This window comes from Eleutherodactylus coqui, chromosome 4 (assembly GCF_035609145.1).
Source record: "Eleutherodactylus coqui strain aEleCoq1 chromosome 4, aEleCoq1.hap1, whole genome shotgun sequence".
In the NCBI taxonomy this organism is placed as follows: Eukaryota; Metazoa; Chordata; class Amphibia; order Anura; family Eleutherodactylidae; genus Eleutherodactylus; species Eleutherodactylus coqui.
Window position 1 is genome coordinate 283,563,682 of NC_089840.1, and position 21,635 is coordinate 283,585,316.

The 21,635-nt window shown below is 45.6% G+C and overlaps 3 protein-coding genes across 4 annotated transcripts in view; all 3 read right to left on the bottom strand.

Annotated features, from left to right (window-relative positions):
* The window catches only part of LOC136624338 (oocyte zinc finger protein XlCOF7.1-like), a 407,640-nt gene that overhangs the window by 110,954 nt on the left and 275,051 nt on the right, over nucleotides 1–21,635 (bottom strand). The gene's annotated exons all lie outside the window — the stretch shown is intronic.
* Nucleotides 1,344–9,683, bottom strand: LOC136625005 (zinc finger protein 84-like; the record flags this gene model as incomplete). The annotated part of the gene is made up of 3 exons (XM_066598924.1): nucleotides 1,344–3,745; nucleotides 8,803–8,905; nucleotides 9,591–9,683. Coding segments are annotated over 3 exons (1,734 nt in total), but the record flags the coding sequence as incomplete, so codon positions are not given.
* LOC136624489 (oocyte zinc finger protein XlCOF8.4-like) lies at nucleotides 9,605–10,242 on the bottom strand. The gene is made up of 2 exons (XM_066598472.1): nucleotides 9,951–10,242; nucleotides 9,605–9,861 (listed from the first exon to the last, which is right to left on the bottom strand). Exons 1-2 carry the CDS (start codon nucleotides 10,170–10,172, stop codon nucleotides 9,721–9,723), a joined length of 363 nt encoding a protein of 120 aa, XP_066454569.1. The 5' UTR covers nucleotides 10,173–10,242; the 3' UTR covers nucleotides 9,605–9,720.

A 21,635-nucleotide genomic window follows, 5' to 3' on the forward strand; every position in this document is an offset into this window, starting at 1 on the left:
CTACGACCACAATGCTACAGCAATCTGCCTGGCCCTGCACTGCAAACCAATTTTTCCCACACTGGACAGGAGAAGAGAGTAGAAGGGACGATGCCGATTGATCCCGCCTCTGTCCTCAAACATCCAAGCTTGAATACAGGCTGATATGTACCCAGCTTTACTGGGCTCCTGCACGCATGCCAAGTGAAGGCTCAAATCATCCACCTGATCCGTTATAATGCACTCCAGAGCTCTACAATACGCATAGAAATAAAACACTGCCACTACTAGTTTGTCAATGGTACACTGGAACTCGATTTATGAATTATGAATACAATCTTCGGAGAATATGGTTCGTTTTTAAAACTGACAGGGCTTGAACTGATAAATTCTAGATTTATTCTAGAAAAGATCTAGTAGTGCCAAAATATATAGTATGTATAAAGATATACAAAAAGGTTGTTACATGGGGAGAATAAGGACATACAGGCAATAAACACTCAGCAGTATTTTAAAAATAATCAGGATTAAAATGAAAGAAAGTTACCAGATTTTGGGATACACGGCCCAAAGGGATCCAGAACAGAGGGACGCCCATATACCAAAGTATAGCTCCATGGATTGACCGGTTAGAACTGTGGGGTCCCCCAATACACACCTTCTCCCCACCCCTCTGAGGTCATACAGAGAAGGGAGGGTCGGGTTTGTAGGAACTCAAAAATCGTAATTCCCTAGTTTCAGTCATATCTCGTTGGGAGGGTCTCTAATCATGAAGATAGGCTGCCATATTTCTTGTCATGCTTTTATCTATGCATGAATATCAAGCATGAAGCAGAAATCATAACCAGGTATGAGTTTACGTAGTTTGAGGGGAATTCCTGAGCTTGGGGTGAGGTATGGGGAGGTAATACAATTATTTCTCTAAAGGCAACAACCACGAGCCTGGGGAGAGCAAATCAGCATCTACCTGTCAAAAGGCCACTTGTATTAACATTGGGACAAAGGATTTCCTGTCCTCTTGTATATCAAAGGCTTGCCAATTACACAAGAGGAAGGGGGGATTAGAACATTATAATTTACCCATCTCATATCTTTATCCATCTATCTAGTATCTAACTATCTATCTATCATTAGAGTAGATTCAAGGGGCAAAGGTTGTCAGCTCAACTTTTCTATTGTCCTGAACGGCAACTAATTGATACTGGACAGCTGGGGGGACACTTTCTCAATCTCTTTATATGACAGAGTGCTAGTGAAAATTGGGATATATGAAAGGCATTTACCAAGTATGTGCATCGCAGAAATCTAAGCATTCTCTATCTGGTACAGAACATATTTAATCAGGGTAAAAAAAAGTAGACCGATAAATTTAAAAACCTTTTTAATAATCCCGGCGATCAGCTGCAAATTGTCACACTAACAAGACAGACGTACCCAGGAAGACATGGTTCTTCTTAGACGCTTTTGAGTATGCCACATGAGAGCCTTACAGGAATTTGGTAGTAGATTTAAGAGAAGACACAACAGAGGAACTCCTCTTAAGCACGGGGTTGTTTCCACCAGCTTTAGCGGTGGTGTACATTCAAAAGAAAACTGCCTCTAAGAAGTGAGTTAATCATCCTACTAACTATTGTAAGCTCTGCTCATTGTGCTGACAAGATGTCTGAGGGATTACACTGCAATTGGGGCCTCTTAAAAAGCTGATAAAAGCAACACCTACAGTCAGAAAGTCTACTTTGTGCAATGCAAGCAGTGCTTTAATCATAGCCATAGAGGAAATTGCTTTAAGTAAAAGGGTGAATACCTCTAAAACAGCCTGGGTGATAAAACCCAGGTTCTCCGCTGTGTAAGTTTTCCATAGTCAAAAATGGCTGCTGCCACGTGTGAATTCTCCAATGTCTAACAAGATGTATAGCTAAAATATTTCCAATAATCTGAACATAAATGCCGGTTTTCCCCTGTGTGAGTTCTCTTATAGTTAACAAGATCTGCTTTGTCATAAAAATATTGACAACAGTCAGAATATAGAAATGTTGTTTCCCCTGTGTGAATTCTCTGATGTTTAACAAGATCCCCTTTATGGGTATTTCTCACATTCAGAACTTGAGAATGGCTTGTCCCCCATGTGAATTCTCTGATGTGCAACACGAAGTATTTTCCACATTTAGAACATGAAAATGGCCACTCTCCTGTGTGAGTTTTCTGATGTGTAACAAGATGTGATTTGTTCAAAAAACATTTTCTACATTCTGAAATGACCTCTTCCCTGTGTGAGTTCTCTGATGATTAACAAGAACTGATTTCTGAGCAAAACATTTCCCACATTCTGAACATGAAAATGACTTCTCTCCTGTGTGAATTCTCTGATGACTAACAAGAACTGATTTCTTAGCAAAACATTTTCCACATTCTGAACATGAAAATGGTTTCTCTCCTGTGTGATTTCTCTGATGATCAACAAGATGTGATTTTCTGGTAAAACATTTCCCACATTCTGAACATGAAAATGGTTTCTCTCCTGTGTGATTTCTCTGATGATCAACAAGACGTGATTTTCTGGTAAAACATTTCCCACATTCTGAACATGAAAATGGCTTCTTTCCTGTGTGAATTCTCTGATGATCAACAAGAACTGATTTCGTGGTAAAACATTTCCCACATTTAGAACATGAAAATGGTTTCTCTCCTGTGTGAATTCTCTGATGTCTAACAAGACCTAATTTCTGGGTAAAACATTTCCCACAGACAGAACACGAAAATCGCCTCTCACCAGTGTGAATTTTCAGATGTTCAACAAGGGATGATTTCTGGGTAAAACATTTCCCACATTCTGAACATGAAAATGGTTTCTCTCCTGTGTGATTTCTCTGATGATCAACAAGATATGATTTTCTGGTAAAACATTTCCCACAGACAGAACATGAAAATGGCTTCTCTCCTGTGTGATTTCTCTGATGATCAACAAGACGTGATTTTCTGGTAAAACATTTCCCACAGACAGAACATGAAAATGGCTTCTCTCCTGTGTGATTTCTCTGATGATCAACAAGATGTGATTTTCTGGTAAAACATTTCCCACATTCTGAACATGAAAATGAGTTCTCTCCTGTGTGAATTATCTGATGATCAACAAGACGTGATTTTCTGGTAAAACATTTCCCACATTCTGAACATGAAAATGACTTCTCTCCTGTGTGAATTCTCTGATGATTAACAAGGGATGATTTCTGAGCAAAACATTTCCCACAGACAGGACATGAAAATGGCTTCTCTCCTGTGTGAATTCTCTGATGATTAACAAAAACATGTTTCTGGGCAAAACATTTTCCACATTCTGAACATGAAAATGGTTTCTCTCCTATGTGATTTCTCTGATGATCAACAAGATATGATTTTCTGGTAAAACATTTCCCACAGACAGAACATGAAAATGGCTTCTCTCCTGTGTGATTTCTCTGATGATCAACAAGACGTGATTTTCTGGTAAAACATTTCTCACAGACAGAACATGAAAATGACTTCTTCCCTGTGACAACTGTTTCTTCTTTTACATCTCTTCTGTAAATGTTATGTTGCCTACTAGTCTGTGATGAATTAGAAGATGGAACCTCTATAAAAGGATCAGATGACAGATGTTTGCTGGGAAGGGCTGAGGGTACATCTGGGATAATGGCAGGCTCTTCATGTCTATCTTGTATGTTACCATCATCTTCCACCGTAAAACCTGAAAATATCAGATGTCCCTCTAAGCTCCTGATGTCGTCATCTGCCAAGAATAAAACAGATTTTAACATTACAATTATATTAATATTTTATAAAAATGTCTATATAAAATATTCATACAAATTGTGAAAAAGACAAGTTACAAAAACCCCGTGCTCTTTTATGTATGAGGTTTTACTTACTTGAATAAGGGGTTTGCAGACATTAGCGAACCTCCTCAAGAATCCAGGTTAGCCTCTAAATTGTCACCCGTTCCTCCAGGTTTCTTTTGGAGAGTCGGTACCTTCTGGTGTTTATTCCATTAGCGTAGGACAATAGATACAATACAGGAGATGCAACTCGAGTCAGAGGGCTTACTGACTAATCTGCCACCTTTCATGAGCATATGACACAGAGACATGATAAAAGTATCAGGTACTTCTTAGAACTGGGGCGACCGGAGTCAGCGAGTGACATCCATGATGTGACAATAGCTAAGGCATCGTCAAAGTCCCAGGTACAAGAATGTAAAGAGTTTCTGCAGCGCAATAAGGACCTATTTACTGACCAGCCGGGTCGCACCAAGGTCATTGAACATGAGATTCTCACAGACCCCCAAGTAAAAGTTTGCCAAAAACCGTATTGAATTCCTGAGGCTAGTAGAGAGATAGTGTCTGCTGAAATAAAAAAAAATGCTAGAACTGGGGGTAATCGAGGAGTCTAAGGGTGGATGGTCAAGCCCAATAGTGCTGGTGCCTAAACCCTCAGGGAATGGCGGTTCTGTAATGATTACCGGAAGCTCAATGAGATATCAAAGTCGGATGCCTACCCCATGCCCAGGGTGGATGAACTAATTGAGAGGTTAGGCCCAGCCAGGTACATTACCACCCTAGATTTAACAAAAGTGTATTGGCAAATTCCCCTCACAAAGGAAGCTAAAGAGAAGACAGCTTTTTCAACTCCAGATGGCTGTTTCCAATATAGGAGAATGCCTTTTGGGTTGAAAAATGCCCCTGCCACGTTTCAGAGGGCGATGGATAGATTGCTAGGTCCCCACAAACGATACGCAGCAGCTTACCTGGATGACATCGTAATATTTAGGCGGGATTAGGAGAGGCACCTCAGTAAAGTTCAGGCAGTACTGGACTCTCCCAGAAGAGCAGGTTTCTCGATAAACCCAAAAAAAAAAAATGTGCCTTAGGCATGGAGGAAGTTAAATACCTCGGCTTCATAGTCGGAAGGGGTTTGGTAAAACCTCAATGAAATAAAGTAGAGGCCATACAGAATTGGCCCCAACCCCTGACAAAAAAACAAGCAAGAGCCTTCCTGGGGATAGTAGGCTATTACCGATGTTTCATCCCTGATTTTGCCTCTATGGCAGCCCCGTTAACAAAACTCACGAAAGGGAGAAAGTCGGTAATGGCACAATGGTCACCAGAAGCAGAAAAGGCATTTGTAGAATTGAAACGTGCATTGTGTAAGCAGCCTGTGTTGGTGGCGCCAGACTTCAAGAAAGCATTTATAGTCCATACAGATGCGTCTGATGTGGGTCTGGGAGCTGTTATGTCACAGGCGGTTGATGGGGAAGAACATCCTGTCATGTTTTTAAGGCGGAAGCTTACCCCCTGCGAGAAAAATTATGCAATAGTGGAGAAAGAGGCCTTGGCAATAAAATAGGCACTAGACGCGCTGAGATATTACCTACTGGGTAGGAAATTTAAGTTGGTCTCAGATCATGCCCCCCTAAAGTGGATGAGCAAGAGGAAAAGGAACAACGCCAGAGTTTGACTTTGAAGTTGAACACAGGCCAGGAAAAACCAATGGTAATACAGATGCCCTCCCAAGGGCTTATTGTTTGATGGTTTGGGGCAGAGGGGGGGGGGTATGTAGTAGAGTGAGAGGTAAAGTGTGGGGCGGACGGTACATATCGCAGAGACTACTAGCATCTGTGAGGTAAACCTGGTCCGTCTCTCACTCCAGTACTCAGTTCCACCTGGCCCAAGTAGGTGAGGTGCATAAATGGGTGCAGGTTGCAGTCTGAAGAGGGAGGTGTGCCCTGTGTGAGCAGCAGAGGCTTACAGAGAGTGCTGAGCTGGAGACACTGCACCACGCTGCTGGGAAGGTTTGCTTTACTTTGCCCTATTGGAGTTTACAAAGACTTTTGTGTTACTACTGCTGGACTGCTTATTTAAAAGGACTTTCCATGAACTTTCTGTTATCTGGAGAATGCCAGTACTTTTGTTTTGTTCATCAAGTCTGAATAAAGAAAAGACGCTCAGCATTTGGTCGTGGCCTGGTGTGTTTCCCCCTGCATTGCTACAACACTCAGAGGTGAGGTAGATTCTCCTCAGTATATACACATAGAGGTTAGCTAGATTCTCCTCAGTATATACACCCAGAGGTGAGATAGATTCTCCCCAGTTTATACACATAGAGGTTAGCTAGATTCTCCTCAGTATATACACCCAGAGGTGAGGTAGATTCTCCTCAGTATATACACATAGAGGTTAGCTAGATTCTCCTCAGTATATACACACAGAGGTGTGGTAGCATCTCCTTAGTATATACACCCAGAGGTGAGCTAGAATCTCCTCAGTATATACACCCAGAGGTGAGGTAGATTCTCCTCAGTAAATACACATAGAGGTTAGCTAGATTCTCCTCAGTATATACACACAGAGGTGTGGTAGCATCTCCTTATTATATACACAGAGAAGCATTAGATTCTCCTCAGTATATACACATAGAGGTTAGCTAGATTCTCCTCATTATATACACCCAGAGGTGAGGTAGATTCTCCTCAGTATATACACCCAGAGGTGAGGTAGATTCTCCTCAGTATATACACCCAGAGGTGAGGTAGATTCTCCTCAGTATATACACCCAGATGTGAGGTAGATTCTCCTCAGTATATACACCCAGATGTGAGGTAGATTCTCCTCAGTATATACACCCAGAGGTGAGGTAGATTCTCCTCAGTATATACACCCAGAGGTGAGGTAGATTCTCCTCAGTATATACACCCAGAGGTGAGCTAGATTCTCCTCAGTATATACACCCAGAGGTGAGCTAGATTCTCCTCAGTATATACACCCAGAGGTGAGGTAGATTCTCCTCAGTATATACACTCAGAGGTGAGGTAGATTCTCCTCAGTATATACACTCAGAGGTGAGGTAGATTCTCCTCAGTATATACACTCAGAGGTGAGGTAGATTCTTCTCAGTATATACACTCAGAGGTGAGGTAGATTCTTCTCAGTATATACACTCAGAGGTGAGGTAGATTCTTCTCAGTATATACACTCAGAGGTGAGGTAGATTCTCCTCAGTATATACACAGAGGTTAGCTAGATTCCCCTCAGTGTATACACACAGAGGTGAGGTAGATTCTCCTCAGTATATACACATAGAGGTTAGCTAGATTCTCCTCAGTATATACACCCAGAGGTGAGCTAGATTCTCGCAAGTATATACACCCAGAGGTGAGGTAGATTCTCCTCAGTATATACACCCAGAGGTGAGGTAGATTCTCCTCAGTATATACACATAAAGGTTAGCTAGATTCTCGAAAGTATATACACACAGAGGTGAGGTAGATTCTTGACAGTATATACACAGAGAGGTGTGATAGGATCTCCTTAGTATATACACAGAGAAGCATTAGATTCTCCTCCGTATATGCACAGAGAAGCGTTAGATTTTCCTCAGTATATACACATAGAGGTGAGGTAGATTCTCCTCAGTATATACACCCAGAGGTGAGGTAGATTCTCCTCAGTATATACACATAGGATGAGGTAGATTATACAAATCATTTCCTTAAGCTTTATGTATCACAGATTTTTTCAAGCTTAGAATTGAATACTCAAGTTGTGACCCCTTTACTTTTCCTATGTAGGACCTAAAGAATGGTCGTTGCAAATTTAACACTTGTACGACACTGGGAAGTTACATAACAAAGGGGGTCACTTACTTTTGCACTTAGCATTGTATAATCAAATTGTGAATGTTTTAGTTTTCCTATTTAGGACCAAAATAATGGTCATGCCAAATTTTATGTTTGTACGACACCAGGAAGTAGGGGGTTAGTGGCCAGTCAGTGAGTGTTTTCATTTATTTATATTATATACATATATATACACACACACTAGCTGATAAACCCAGCTTCGCCCGAGTTAATTTAGTACAGGTGTTTACATTTTGTTTGCAGGGAAAATGAAGTCATAGTTACTTGCAAACCAAGGAATAAAATATGTATACACATATAGGAGTGTTAGATTCTCCTCAGACTGTATGTAGCAATGTCGCTCTGCAGAATGTGCAACCCCTACCACTCTCCTCACATTTTACTTTTAAAGGTAACGCCCCTTTTTATTCAAATTTACCCCCAGACTGGAGGTTGCAGCCCCTTCTTAGCATTAGAGGCTCCATCCCTGCAGTGCATGGCCGCTTCCTTATGTACTTTATAGCCTTTCAGTATATACTCCTAGAGGTGAGGTAGATTCTCCTGAGTATATACACACACAGATCAGTTATATTCTCCTCAGTATACAAATCATTTCCCTAGGCTTTATGGTTTCTGAGAAAAGAACTATGTAATGTATGGCGGCTTTTCAGTTTTTCAGGCTTAGAATTAAATATTGAAGTTGCAACCCCTTTACTTTCCCCATTGGGACATAAAGAATGGTTGTGGCAAATTTCATGTTTGTGCAGTTCATACGTGTGTTATTAGTTACATTACATATGAGGTCACTTACTTTTGCACTTAGAATTGAATAATCAAGTTGCCACCCCTTGACTTTTCCTACTTACAACCCAAAGAATGTTCATGCCAAATTTCACGCTTGTAAGACTCCGGGAAGTAATATAACATAGGGGGTAACTTATTTTTTTGCACTTAACATTGAATAATCGAGTAATGACTCTTTTTCCTATTTTCGACCGAAAAAATCGTTGTGCCAAATTTCATGTTTGTCCGACATCGGGAAGTTAGAGAACTAGTGGCAAATCAGTCAGTCAGTGAGGGCTTTTGCCTTTATATATATATAGATTTTGGCTGAATAAGGGAATATACAGCTGAAAACCCCGACAACACAGACTCTTCTCTACATGCAGTCTCACCTGGGGGGTCATCTGTATGAATCCCCTCCTTACACGGCTGATACCCCCTCACATGTGTCTCTGTAGCATCAATAGGGATCAGAACTTCCTCCAGTTTCACCAGCTGTGAAATAAATATTGTAAAAGTCATCACACAGTTGGAGAAGTCGTGTGGAAGGTTTTATATGGCCAGAAAAGGTCATTAATAGAGATGAGCGAGCATACTCGCTAAGAGCAATAACTCGATCGAGCATTGCCTTTAGCGAGTACCTGCCCGCTCGGAAAAAAAGATTCGGCTGCCGGAAGCGGACAGGGAGCTGCAGGGGAGAGCGGGGAGAAACAGAGGGGAGATCTCTCTCTCCCTCTCTCTCCCCCGCTCCCCCCTGCTGACTGCCGCAACTCACCGCTCACCAGCTCCAGTAGCCGAACCTTTTCTTCCGAGCGGCGAGACACTCGCTAAGGACAATGCTCGATCGAGTAATTGTCCTTAGCGAGTATGCTCGCTCATCTCTAGTCATTAATTAGTATGAGGAGCCGGATTGACATGACAGCAGTAGTGATCTGGGCCAAATAGCTGCAGGTCTCCTGTATAACTCCAACCTGTTGCTTCTTTATTCCAATCAGAAGTCTCCAGAACCAGAAAATAGTGATAAGATGCAGAGATCTAATGTCTGCGGTCGGCTGTAATCCTGCCATCTCCAGCTTTCTCATTACACAAGTATCAATCATATAATAAGACTAAACACAAGACCTTCCCAGCCGTCCTACAGACCAGAGGGAAGATTTCATGAGACCTTCTCTCCATCTACCTGATCATCCTGTGGAAGAAGAGGACGGGGACATCTCTCCGCTGCTGTTCTCTTACTGGATCTACCTGCAGAAAACACAGACAGCCACTGAATTTATTCTCTACATACAAATAATAAAGGCCGTGTGGATTTAGTCCTGTCTATTACCTGGTGATAGGGGGGGCTGGTGGTCCTCCATCATGATGTCCTTGTACAGATCCTTGTGTCCTTCTAAATACTCCCACTCCTCCATGGAGAAATAGACAGTGAAGTCCTGACACCTTATAGGAACCTGACAACACAATGATACCATGATCACCCAGACACGTTATACCGCCATAGCATTACTGTATAATGTCCCAGCATTCCCAGCAGCATCACCTTTCTAGTCAGCAGCTCAATCATCTTGTTGGTGAGTTCTAGGATCTTCTGCTCATTGATCTCCTCAAGTATCAGGGGGCGAGGTGGAGGCCCTGTGATTGGGCTCAGGGGTCTTCCCCATCCATCAGACACCGGGGCCTGACAGCCATCACTAGAAGTCTTCTTCACTACCGTGTAATCCTGTTTATGAGGAGATACATCCATAAATATCCCTGCAGACATTTCTAGAGTCCTCCCAGTCTGGTCCGGCAGTTATGTCGGCTCTTCACATCTGTGTTCATCAGTTCTGTTGTTCTGTGAGGGCACGTGTATATATTGCTATATGTTTTTATATCTTTAGACCTGCGTGCAAATTCTATGCAATGCTTTGTGACAAAAAACCTAATATTCAATATATGTAATATGCATTCTTAAAAAATCATATCAGATACGACAAAGGCTTCTGCAAGGCGGAGAAGACTGTTTCTTGGAAAATTACAAAGAGGAACAAGATACAACGGCGATTAGCTTGGCAGTTTAAGGAACTTGCAACATCTTGCTCGAAGGACTGAGGAGAAAAAGAGAAGTGTCTGCTATGAATAAGGAACATGTGATTGATACAGCCGCCTGTCTGATTAACTTTTGCTATGGACAGTATTATGGACATATATGGTGATGCTATATATCTGGACCAATGAGATGCTATATGCTTTGTGTAGCAACAGGAGGGTATAAAGCCCTGTGTAAGCCAGTAAAGTGTTGGCCATTACTCCCGTACAGGGAAGCTTACCAGACCTGTGTGTGGTGTTTTTCCTTTACCGTCGACAACGGGACATTAGGGTGGGTTTTGACTGATGCTGTACTGATTGATTACCCTGACAGTTCTATTCTGTTGGCTGTTCGACATTTTACCAGCTGCAATAGTTTCCATCATTCCGGCCGCCTTCACACTTGGCTGCAGCATTTACAGTACAGGCCATGAGGGGGAGATTTATAAAATGTCTTTCACGCGGTGCCGGTATTTTCTATAACAAATCTACTTAGTCTTTGAGAACTGCGGCAGATTCTAAATCCGCAGCGAGACTATTTATACTACGGATTTATGCTGCGGATTTTGAACCCCTGAAGAACAAAGGATAAAATCCACAGAAGTTTGGCAAGTAAGTTGCAGCATAATACGAGCCATTTAGGCCACCTGCACATGAATGGATTTGCATTAAGGACTCCATGGCCGATGTCTGCACCAAATACCATCCATAGCATGCTACGGAAAAACGCTTTTTCCTACACACTTACGGAAACAAATTGCGGTTTTCACGAGCGGAGGAAATATCGCAGCACAATTTATTTTCCTGTGATGTCTGCATGGATGGCTTCCATTTAAGTCAATGGAAGCTACTCGACCCGCGGTCCATCCGCAACTAACATTGCAGGCAGGTCACAGATTCCAATTCATCACCTAGCGACGGTGTGGTGAAAAAAATTGAGAAAAAAAAGCTGTACAGTGCAAGTTCGACAGCGAGCCGTGTGGACCATCCGCAGTACAGATGAAGAACAGAATAGACAGGTACGAGCAGATGCCGGCCGGGCACAGGGTCAGACTCCACTGTGGGCTACCGCATACAGAAATCAACCTCTTTGTGTGCAGGCGGGCTTAGATGTGGATTTGGCCCCTGCGTATTTACTGCGTAATAGCTGCAAGCTACCACTGTGGAAAGCCCGTAGTAATCATGCTTTATGTGAAGGTGGCAGAAGGACTGAATCGGCAGTAAGTCTTCTGACGTAGATGTGACCAGAGACTGACATAGATGAGAATGATGGAATGTGACGTCATACTCAGAATCTCTCACCCACTGACATACTCTTCATGGTCGCAGGGGTCGTAATAGCGATGCGGTGCCTGCACAGAGGGGGCCCAGAGGCCACCCTCCGCCATATACAAATGCACATACAGTGCATTACCGGCTTGTCGTACTGCCAGCCGCGTGATTGTTACGCTGCGGCAGACAGTGCGAGACAGAAAACAGCAGAGCAGAAGAGGAGGAGGGAGGAGGAGAGAGGCAGGTAGGCACACACATAACATGGCTCGGAACAGAGGAAGCTGATGATGATGTCATACCCCTGCACTCCTGCACAGTGTACAGTATCTCTGTGCCTGCTGGTCTCCTCACACACAGAACTGGTCCGGGGTATGTACCTATCGGTCTCTCTCATCTAGTTATCTGTCTCTCTCATCTATCTATCTAACGACCTATCACTCTCATCTATCTATCTCTCTCATCTATCTATCTACCAAGCTCGCTCATCTACCTACCTATCTATCTCTCATCTAGCTACCTACCTATCTCATCTATCTACCTACCTATCTCTGTCATTTATAGATCTACCTACCTCTCTCATCTATCTCTCCATCTACCTACCTGTCTCTCTTGTTAGCGCAATTTTCGCTATTCGATATACTGTGGGTGCCATATTAGTTAGGAATAATGTACAGGCCTGGAGACCCCTTTAAAAGAGCACACGTCTAAATCATGTGTGCCAAGGTTCTCCTTTTATTTAGGCGGGTAAAAGTTTATATAAGGTTTTAAATCAGGAAGTTAGGTAATTTAGGATACAGTTACATGATTTTGTGTGCTGGTAGGTCATTCTCATAGGGAGGTATTTGTGAGGTAGCTGTGAGATCATTTACCCGGGGGGAGCTTCCCTTGAGCATGCTCTATTCATTCTTGACTTGTTGTCCGAAGGAAATACTTCCTGTGTTTCTCTCCAACCAGCCATTTCCTGTCCCTTTACATAAAGGCATTCCTAGATAGGTTTTCAACTGGTTAAAAACCGGTTTGACCAGTTTTTGGACACAAAGCACTGCTCCTTCAATTCTCGTGGAGGAGGGGGGGGGGGGATGTTCCCTTTCCCCAGAGGATTAGATTAGAGACACAATATAGCATCTTCACAGCTTATAAAAATACAGACAAGATGGTGAACCTCTCAGCCATCTACCACACTCTCATCTACCTACCTCTCTCATCTATCTATCTACCTTATCTGTCCATCACTGCTATATAGTTATGCATCTCCCTGTACAGACTGTATATAATTGCACATTTTGCACACAATTAAAAAATGCATCAAAAACACCTGCAGTTTCTTATAGTGTATGCGGCATCTTAAAAACGTATGTGGTCTTTGAATACCGCATGCAGTTTTTAAAAATGTATTCTTTTATTTTATTTCAAAAGTATAACAAAAAACATGAACACACCCTAAGGCCGCTCTCACACATGCGTTCAGAAAACGCAGTTCTAAATTGTGGCATTTTTACTGCAAGTTCTAGCGGAGTTTTTGAACGCATGGTACAACATTTGACAGCACTTCTAAATGCACCCCACCATTGTGATGCGTGAGGAGGTACGTTAAAAAACACAAAAATAGAACAGACAGCTCTCGAAAATCACGGCATTAGGAACACTGCATTCAAGCTCAGGTCTGAGTAACCCCATTAAGGTCAATGGGAGCATTGTACGGTGGTTAGCATGACGCTCGGGGCGCCGTGCTAATAGCGGTAAAGAGCCGTGTGAGAGAGTGGCCTAAGGGGCTACAAACAAGTTTTCCTGTAGTGCAGGATTTAGGCATGGGTACAGGGGGTGGGGGAGGCCCTGAGCTGAACTTTTGCACCCGGGCACCTGAGCCTTTAGGTATGCCCCTGCTCTCACCTCTCCTGTAAGCTGAAAGAGTATCTCCTGGGTGAGGGTGAATAAACTCTCCGCCATCTTGTCCCGATTCCTATCCATCCTTGTCAGGTCAATCAGGATAATTATCTGATACAGAAGATATCAGCCGAGGATCCTGAAAGGGAAGAAGATGAGACAATGTAACATCATACAAAATCCGCTATAATAATACAATTACCGGGCATTCCCCCTCTTCCCTTCCGCACCTCCGCTGAGCCCCAACACAGCTCCCTCCACACCCCACTGCTCGGCCCCCACTGCTGACCCCCAATTCATTAGCACCATTATCAGCCATCTTCTGTCTTCCTGACTGACAGGACTGCCACACAGCGCCACGCTGTTCACAGCATTACCTGACTTGTCCCACAAACCCCAGACATGCTGGGTGCAAGGATGGAGAGGGGGCCGAGTCGGGGGATGCTAGGAACAAAGCCACTCTGGGTGATACATAGGGGGCACTATAACTAAGTGGGGCAACAAAGGCAGCATTACAGCTTAGTGAAGGCACAAAGGGACTTCTTAATTAAAGGGAAAGAGACATTACTAATTTGTCAGACCACAGAAGATGCATTAGTACTATAGGGGAGTTACTGAGAGGTTAATTGGGGCAGTGTCAGGATGGACAGAGTGTGCAGGGACTAGTCGTAGCTGGAAGAAGTCTTCATGGCGGTCTGGGCCCAGAGAAAGAAGATAAATGGATGACCACAATCAGAGGACACATCACCTGTGATCACTGAATGTAACTGCACTGTAATCACTAACACTGGAGGTAACTGCACTGTAATCACTATCTCTGTGTACAGCTGGTATGTTTTAGAGCTCTACCATCACTGTGAGGGGATCAGTAAGCCTCCAACACACAAGGATACACAGAATACAAGAACTTCTTAATGTGTGCATTTCTCCTTATATCTACATTAGTTAATCACTTTGCAGTGAGGCTACATTCACACGAGGAGCTTTAGATGAGGTTTTGGAGAGTCTGAAGAGCAGCATTTAAAAAACAAAAACACCCCAAAAATGTTTAAAAAAATAAAGCAGAGGGGGCGTGGCCAGCTAATGGAGGAGTAGGACACTTCTCCACAGCGAAAACAGCGGAGAATCGTCCGCTGGAAGAGATACCCCGATACCCGCCGGTGGCCGCACGGAGGGGAGAAGAGATGGAGCAGCATGCCGGGACGGAGACTCAGAACCTGTGGCAGCGGGAAGCGAATCCCCGGTACTCACCAGCGGCCTCGCGGAGGGAGTGAGAAGAGGAGCGGCGAACCGGGACAGAGGCACAGCTTCCGAGACGGCAGGGAGTGAACCCCAGGTACTCGCCAGCGGCAGTGAAGAGGGGGGGGGAGGGGAGTAGCGGCAAGCCGGGACAGAGGCACAGCATCCAAGGTGGCAGGAGCGGTGAGTGCAGCTGGCAGGCCAGCTACAGAGGAGTGGGGAGACATAAGCAGCCCAGAGTCGGGGTCCCCTGGGGCACACGTAGCCCCCCTTCACATAACTATGGAGAAACCCTCAGGAGAAGAGGAGCAAAAGCATGCAGCACAGGAGGAAGGAGGCCCACATCAGCCCCGCTTGTCCAAAGGGTCCCTAATGCCACAGAGGGAGACAGCAACGACCCCTACGAGCAGTAAGCCCTGTGCAGGAGAGAAACCAAATAAGGGACTCCCGCAGCACACAGAGAATGGGGGAGAACCCCCACAACAAGGTTCACCCCAGACCAGCGCCCGCTCCCCACCAACGCACGGCTCCACGTCACTGCTCAGCTCCCCACCTCCGCGCAGTTTCTCAGAATTGTACTCCAGGCAGAGAGGCCCTACCATGGGCTCCGCAAACAGCCCTTACCCTTACCCCAACAAGCCAGCTACAGTAACGTCTCAGCCGCAGCAAAGTGACCCACTGCCGCTAAAAAAGCGCTATTCAGAAGAGGCCCAGACAGACCGACTCCCGGGCCTCAACAAAACCCAAATCGACCTAGGGGTCAATTACCAGGGGGAACCCAGTAACAGAGAGAGTCAAATATCAACACTTATATTATCCACCCAGATCCCCCCCCCAAGCAGGTGGAAGATGAAGACTGGGATTGGAAAAAACGCCTCAAGGCTCTGCCGACCCAGGACCACATTGATGCTCTATTCCAGCAACTGGAAGACGCCCGTAAGGAAGATATGGCTTCCCTGCAACACTAGATCCGACAAATAGGCCAGAGAGTAGAGGCAGTAGAAGAGGCGCAGGAGAAGACCACTGAAACCCTAGAAGCCCATAATCAGGAACTACACTTACACTCTCAACAGATAATGGACCTCCAAACCCAACCCTCCTTAGCCCCCACTCTCCCACTTAGGGCTAACAGCTAGTTGAAGCTGTTATTTTCTGCCAAGCTTAGGCAGACCTTTAGTTCTAGGGGATCTACAGTGGCCCCTTTTCGTTTCCGTTTACATTTATGTTGTATGTTTCGCCCTTCTGTTCCCCCCCCCCCACTTACTCTTTCCTCATGTGCCCTTCCACTCCCCGCCCCCCCCCCCCTCCAACCCATTCAAGAGAGAAAGAAAGCACCCACCCACCCGCATACTGAATGGCGAATTTAACCTTTTGCTCATTCACTACTAAAGGGCTGAACAGCCCACAGAAAAGAAGACAGCTCCTCTACCATCTCCACAGAAAAAAGGTGATGGTGGCTCTGTTGCAAGAGACCCATTTCAAAGCGGGGGGTGTGCCAATCTGTTCCTCCTCGTACTACCCAACTTGGCTACATGGCCCCGACCCCCTCAAAAAGGCGGGAGGAGTCTGCATCACCCTTCATAGAACCCTCCAGAATCAACAAATTGATTCAGTGATCGACCTGGGAGGAAGGTATATTTTCCTCAAGCTGGAAATACTAGGCTTTGTAATCACCTTTGCCAATATTTATCTCCCAAACCAGAACCAAGTACCTTTTGCAACAAGAGTGCTGAAGGCCCTGACCAACTTCGCAGATGGATCAAGAATAATTCTGGGTGGAGACCTCAATATGGTAATGGACCCCGCCGTGGACTCCTCTTCGGGTAAGTCCTCCGTCTCCCGATCGGCAACCAGGACTCTTAAGAAAAAATTAGACACACTACAGCTAGTTGATTTATGGAGAATCCTACATCCAGAGTCCCAGGACTACACTTTCCATTCAGCAGCTCACAGCTCCTACAGCAGGATTGATTATCTCCTGATCTCACATAGTCTTCTCGAAAGTGCCGCGTCCTGCTCACACGGAGACCTATCATGGTCGGACCATTCCCCAGTCTTTGGAGGTCTTGCGGGCTGGGGATCTACCCCAAGATACCAGTCCTGGAGACTAAGTGATAATCTCCTAAGAGGCCCCATCTGTGTGGCCGCAATTAGAAAAGAGATTGAAATCTTCAAAGAGTCACATCTAGCAGATCAAACATCCGCGCCAATAAAGCGGGAGACACTTAAATGTATCCTAAGAGGTGTGTTAATCTCCCAAGGTTCCAGAATCAAAAAAGAAAGATTGGCTACCCTATCGGGCCTACTAGCCTCTCTGAGAGCCAAGGAAACTGCTAACAAACGCAAACAAAGCGAAGTCCTGAGATCAGAAATCAAATCAATCTGACAACAGATCCTTGAGATTTTAGACCAGCGCTCGTTGGCCCTTAGAGACAAGCTTAAAGGGGTTGTCTCGCAAAAGCAGGTGGGGTTAAGTACTTCTGTATGGCCATATTAATGCACTTTGTAATATACATCGTGCATTAAATATGAGCCATACAGAAGTTATTCACTTACCTTCCCTGCGCTGGCGTCCCCGTCTCCATGGCTCCGTCTAATTTCAGCGTCTAATCTCCTGATTAGACGCGCTTGCGCAGATGGGTCTTTTCCCTTCGGCTCGGTCCGGCAGCAGCGGCATTTTGGCTCCGCCCCCTTGTACGCGTCATTGCGTAGCTCCGCCCCGTCACATGTGCTGATTCCAGACTCCTGATTGGCTGGAATCGGCACATGTGAAGGGGCGGAGCTACGAGATGACGCGTACAAGGGGGTGGAGCCAGAACACCGCTGCTGCCGGACCGAGCCGAAGGGAAAAGACCCATCTGCGCAAGCGCGTCTAATCAGGAGATTAGACGCTGAAATTAGACAGAGCCATGGAGACGGGGACGCCAGCGCAGGGAAGGTAAGTGAATAACTTCTGTATGGCTCATATTTAATGCACGATGTATATTACAAAGTGCATTAATATGGCCATACAGAAGTACTTAACCCCACTTGCTTTCGCGAGACAACCCCTTTAAAAAAGGGTCATTTGAGTATGGAGACAAATGTGGGAACCGACTTGCCAGAACCCTCCACCCCAGGGCCCACTTACGTATATACCCAAAATACAATCTACCAGTGGCCAGCTGATCCACAACACCAAAGACATCCTAGAGGAATTTAAAGCTTACTATGATAAACTCTATAATATCACCACAGACACCCAATCCACAACACCACTGCTTAAAAGCGAGATAGACACTTATCTATCCAATCATGCACCCAAGAGCCTGGCATCTGCGGAGGCGGATGAAGTAGATCAAGACTTTTCACCCCAAGAACTATTAGATATAATTCAAAATCTAAAAGTAAATAAGAGTCCAGGGCCAGATGGCTATACGGACAGATTCTATAAACTATTTGCCGAAGAACTCTCCCCAATAGCTTTAGAAGCATTTAACTTAGTAAATAGAGGATGCCCATTCCCCAAACAGGTGCGGCAAGCCCATATCACCATCATCCTCAAACCGGGTAAGGACCCCTCGGCCTGCGGGAGTTATAGACTGATATCGCTAATAAACGTCGATATTTAGATGTTTGCCAAACTGATAGCAAACAGACTCCAGAACCTAATCCCTAGACTGATCCACTTGGAGCAAGTTGGCTTTGTCCAAGGCAGAGAGGCAAGGGACAACACCATCAAAACGATGTTCCCAATAGCCAGAGCCAAAGCAACAAAAACCCCTTTATGTCTCCTTTCAATTGATGCGGAAAAGCGTTTGATAGGGTAAGTTGGGCCTTCCTCTCTGCCACTTCGGGAAAAATTGGACTGGGCCCACGGATGCTCCAGTGGATCATGGCCCTATACCAAGACCCTACGGATAGGATCAGAGTAAGTGGAACCCTGTCTGACCCGTTCAGAGTAAGCAATGGGACGAGGCAGGGGTGTCCCCTCTCCCCCTTTCTATACATCCTAACCATGGAGACCCTAGCCAACGCCATTTGAAGTAATGACTCGATTAAATGCGTCAGAGTCAGCTCCTTGGAACACAAAATGGCACTAGTTGCCGATGATTTATTGTGGTATCTATCCAACCCCCGAGTCGGCATGCCCCTACTTCTAAAGGAATTTGAAAAGTTCGGAAGGATCAACATATACAAAATTAATGCGCAGAAATCAGAGGCCCTAAACATTCCTCTACCGCAGGCCGAGGTCTCCCACTTGGAGTCGGTACTCCCCTTTCGCTGGGTTTGTTCCCACTTAAAGTATCTGGGAGTCAATATCCCCGCAGAGCTACCAATAAGCTTTAAACTAAACTTCACTCCCTTTGCTAAGAAACTCGAGAAAGACCTTAGCAAATGGAGCCCCCTATATCTCTCATGGAATGGTCGAGTCAACGCAATTAAAATGAATGTATTGCCCCGATTTCCATATCTCTGTCAAACAATCCCGATCGGGCTCCCAAGAACATTCCTGAAAGAAATCAGATCCCTAATTTCCAACTCCGTTTGGAAAGGACGCAAACCGCGTCTGCGTTACTCACTGCTAAAGAGGGGAAAAGAAAAGGGGGGCCTGGGCTTCCCGGACTTTTCCCTCTACCACAAGACTAACATTGCAAATTACGTCCTAGACATCCTTAAAAGTAGAAGCGCAAGGCTTTGGGTAGATATAGAACACACAGGTGAAATAGATGGCCTATACGGAGCCCCCTGGATTCTGCCCAAATGGATTAAGTCAATACCCAACATCTCCCCCTTTGGCCTACAACTATTTAAGACATGGGCGAGTTTTGCCCCCCAACATAGACTGGTCACAGTCCCAGGCCCTTTAACCCCGCTCATAGCAAATCCCCTATTTGAAGCTACTATAAGCCAGAAGGGGCTGCTGTCTATCCCAGCAGAGCCAACCCCCAGACTGAGGGACGTAGTGACGCAGACGGGCCTGGAACCCATGACCGAGATCTTGGACCAGTCCCCACCCTCAGCCAGGGTCCTAGCTTTAATACTTGCAGCTGAGAGGCTTTGTGAGTACGCTGATTCCGAAAGAAAACCTGACAGCGCCCCTGACGGAGTTTGAGCAACTCTGCATATCAAGCCTAAGCCAGAGGCACATGATCTCCACGTTATATAAGATGTTGCTGGATCGGGAGACGGAGGAGGAGACCCCGAACTATAGGGAGGCCTGGGAACAGGAATTAGGGGACAGTATCACGGAGGAGGACTGGTGTAAAATTTGAGCCCTAACCCACAAGCTATCCACAGCTGGCAAAATACAAGACCTCAACTATAAGATAGTCTCAAGGTGATATAGGACCCCCCGACCACCTACAGAGGATCTTTCACCAGTCCTCGCCTGTGTGCTGGAGATGCAGTGGGAGCCGAGGCACAATGACCCACATCTGGTAGGACTGTCGACCAGTGGCTGACCTATGGGACGAGGTGACAACCCTATATAACCACATCAACCACTCAAGAGTGATAATGACACCGAAACTAGCCCTGCTCTCACTATTCCCGGGCAGCAAGAGAGAGCCGCTAAATCAAGTCTCCTAAAACATTTCATATTAGTAGTGAGAAGACTCATCTCAAGGTTCTGGCGCTCTCCAACCGTTCCAACTAGGGGCATGTGGGTTGAAAAACTCCACACCCTCATGAGATTTGGCGAACTGGGAGCCGAAGACCCAAAATCTTGGGAAGCATACTACAAGACAAGGCAGCCATGGGTAGCGTTCAGAGGGTCGGACGACCTTAAACGATGGTTAGATCAAGGCTCACTTGACTAAACCACCACCCGGACCGGCGTTCAGAGGACTCTCCACCCAGAGTCATTCTTCTGTATTTATTTCTTCTTCCACCCCCCACTCCTACCCCACCCCCCCTTGCCATCCTCGTCTATTTCCCTTCCCCCTCCCCTTCTGTCCATGTGTGTGTTTTAGATAAGATAAGTTTACATGAATGGAAAGGTGGTACTGCTCGTACAATCTTAGCCCCTTAGTGACGGCCCCATCGGGAAACTATGTCCTGTCTGAGTGGGCTTTAATCCTAGAGGACGTAGTACTATGCGTCCTCTTAGGATTAATGCCCCTCAGGCTCTGGACGTGACAGCTCCATGCTGTCAGTGCCCGTAGGTAGCCAACAGCATGGAGCTGTCATCCCGGGCTGCGGGCTTTTCCCCCCCCCGGCATTGCGATTGGCACTATCCAATGGATAGTGCCGATCGCAATAAAGTTTTTAAAAAAGTGAAAAAAGTTAGATATTCAGCTGCCCTGATGGATCAGATCCATCAGGGCAGCTGAAAATACTCACCCGGCTTGTCCGTGATGTCCCGCGGTGAGTGGGTCCTCCGGGCCCCGAGGCAGCTCTTCTGCGCATGCGCGCCAGACGTATGACATTACACGCATGCGCAGAAGGCCGGGAGCCCCGGCAGATTTAAAATCTACTGGCTCCCAGCTCCTGAAGGTAGCCGGAAACCAGGAGATGTCCCCGGGATAGCGGCGATCGTGAAAAAGTTAAAAAAAAGATTTTTTTAAAAAGTGTCAGTTTCACCTCCCCTCATGGATCGGATCCATGAGGGGAGGTGAAAATCCTCACCTCAGGTCCGCCGGCGATGTCCTGATCTCCCGGGACCCGAGGTCCCCTTCTGCGCATGCGCACCCAATGTCAATTATCGGGCGCGTGCACAGAGGGGCTCGAGAGCCGGGAAATTTAAAATCCCTCTGCTCCTGGCTGCCATGTGTAGCTCGGA

Coding starts and splice junctions, on each gene's coding strand:
- LOC136624489 (XM_066598472.1), bottom strand. CDS start 10,172: ATGTCTGCAGGGATATTTATGGATGTATCTCCTCATAAACAGGATTAC. Junction 9,862..9,950: donor TTGAGCTGCTGACTAGAAAG/GTGATGCTGCTG, acceptor TTGTGTTGTCAG/GTTCCTATAAGGTGTCAGGA.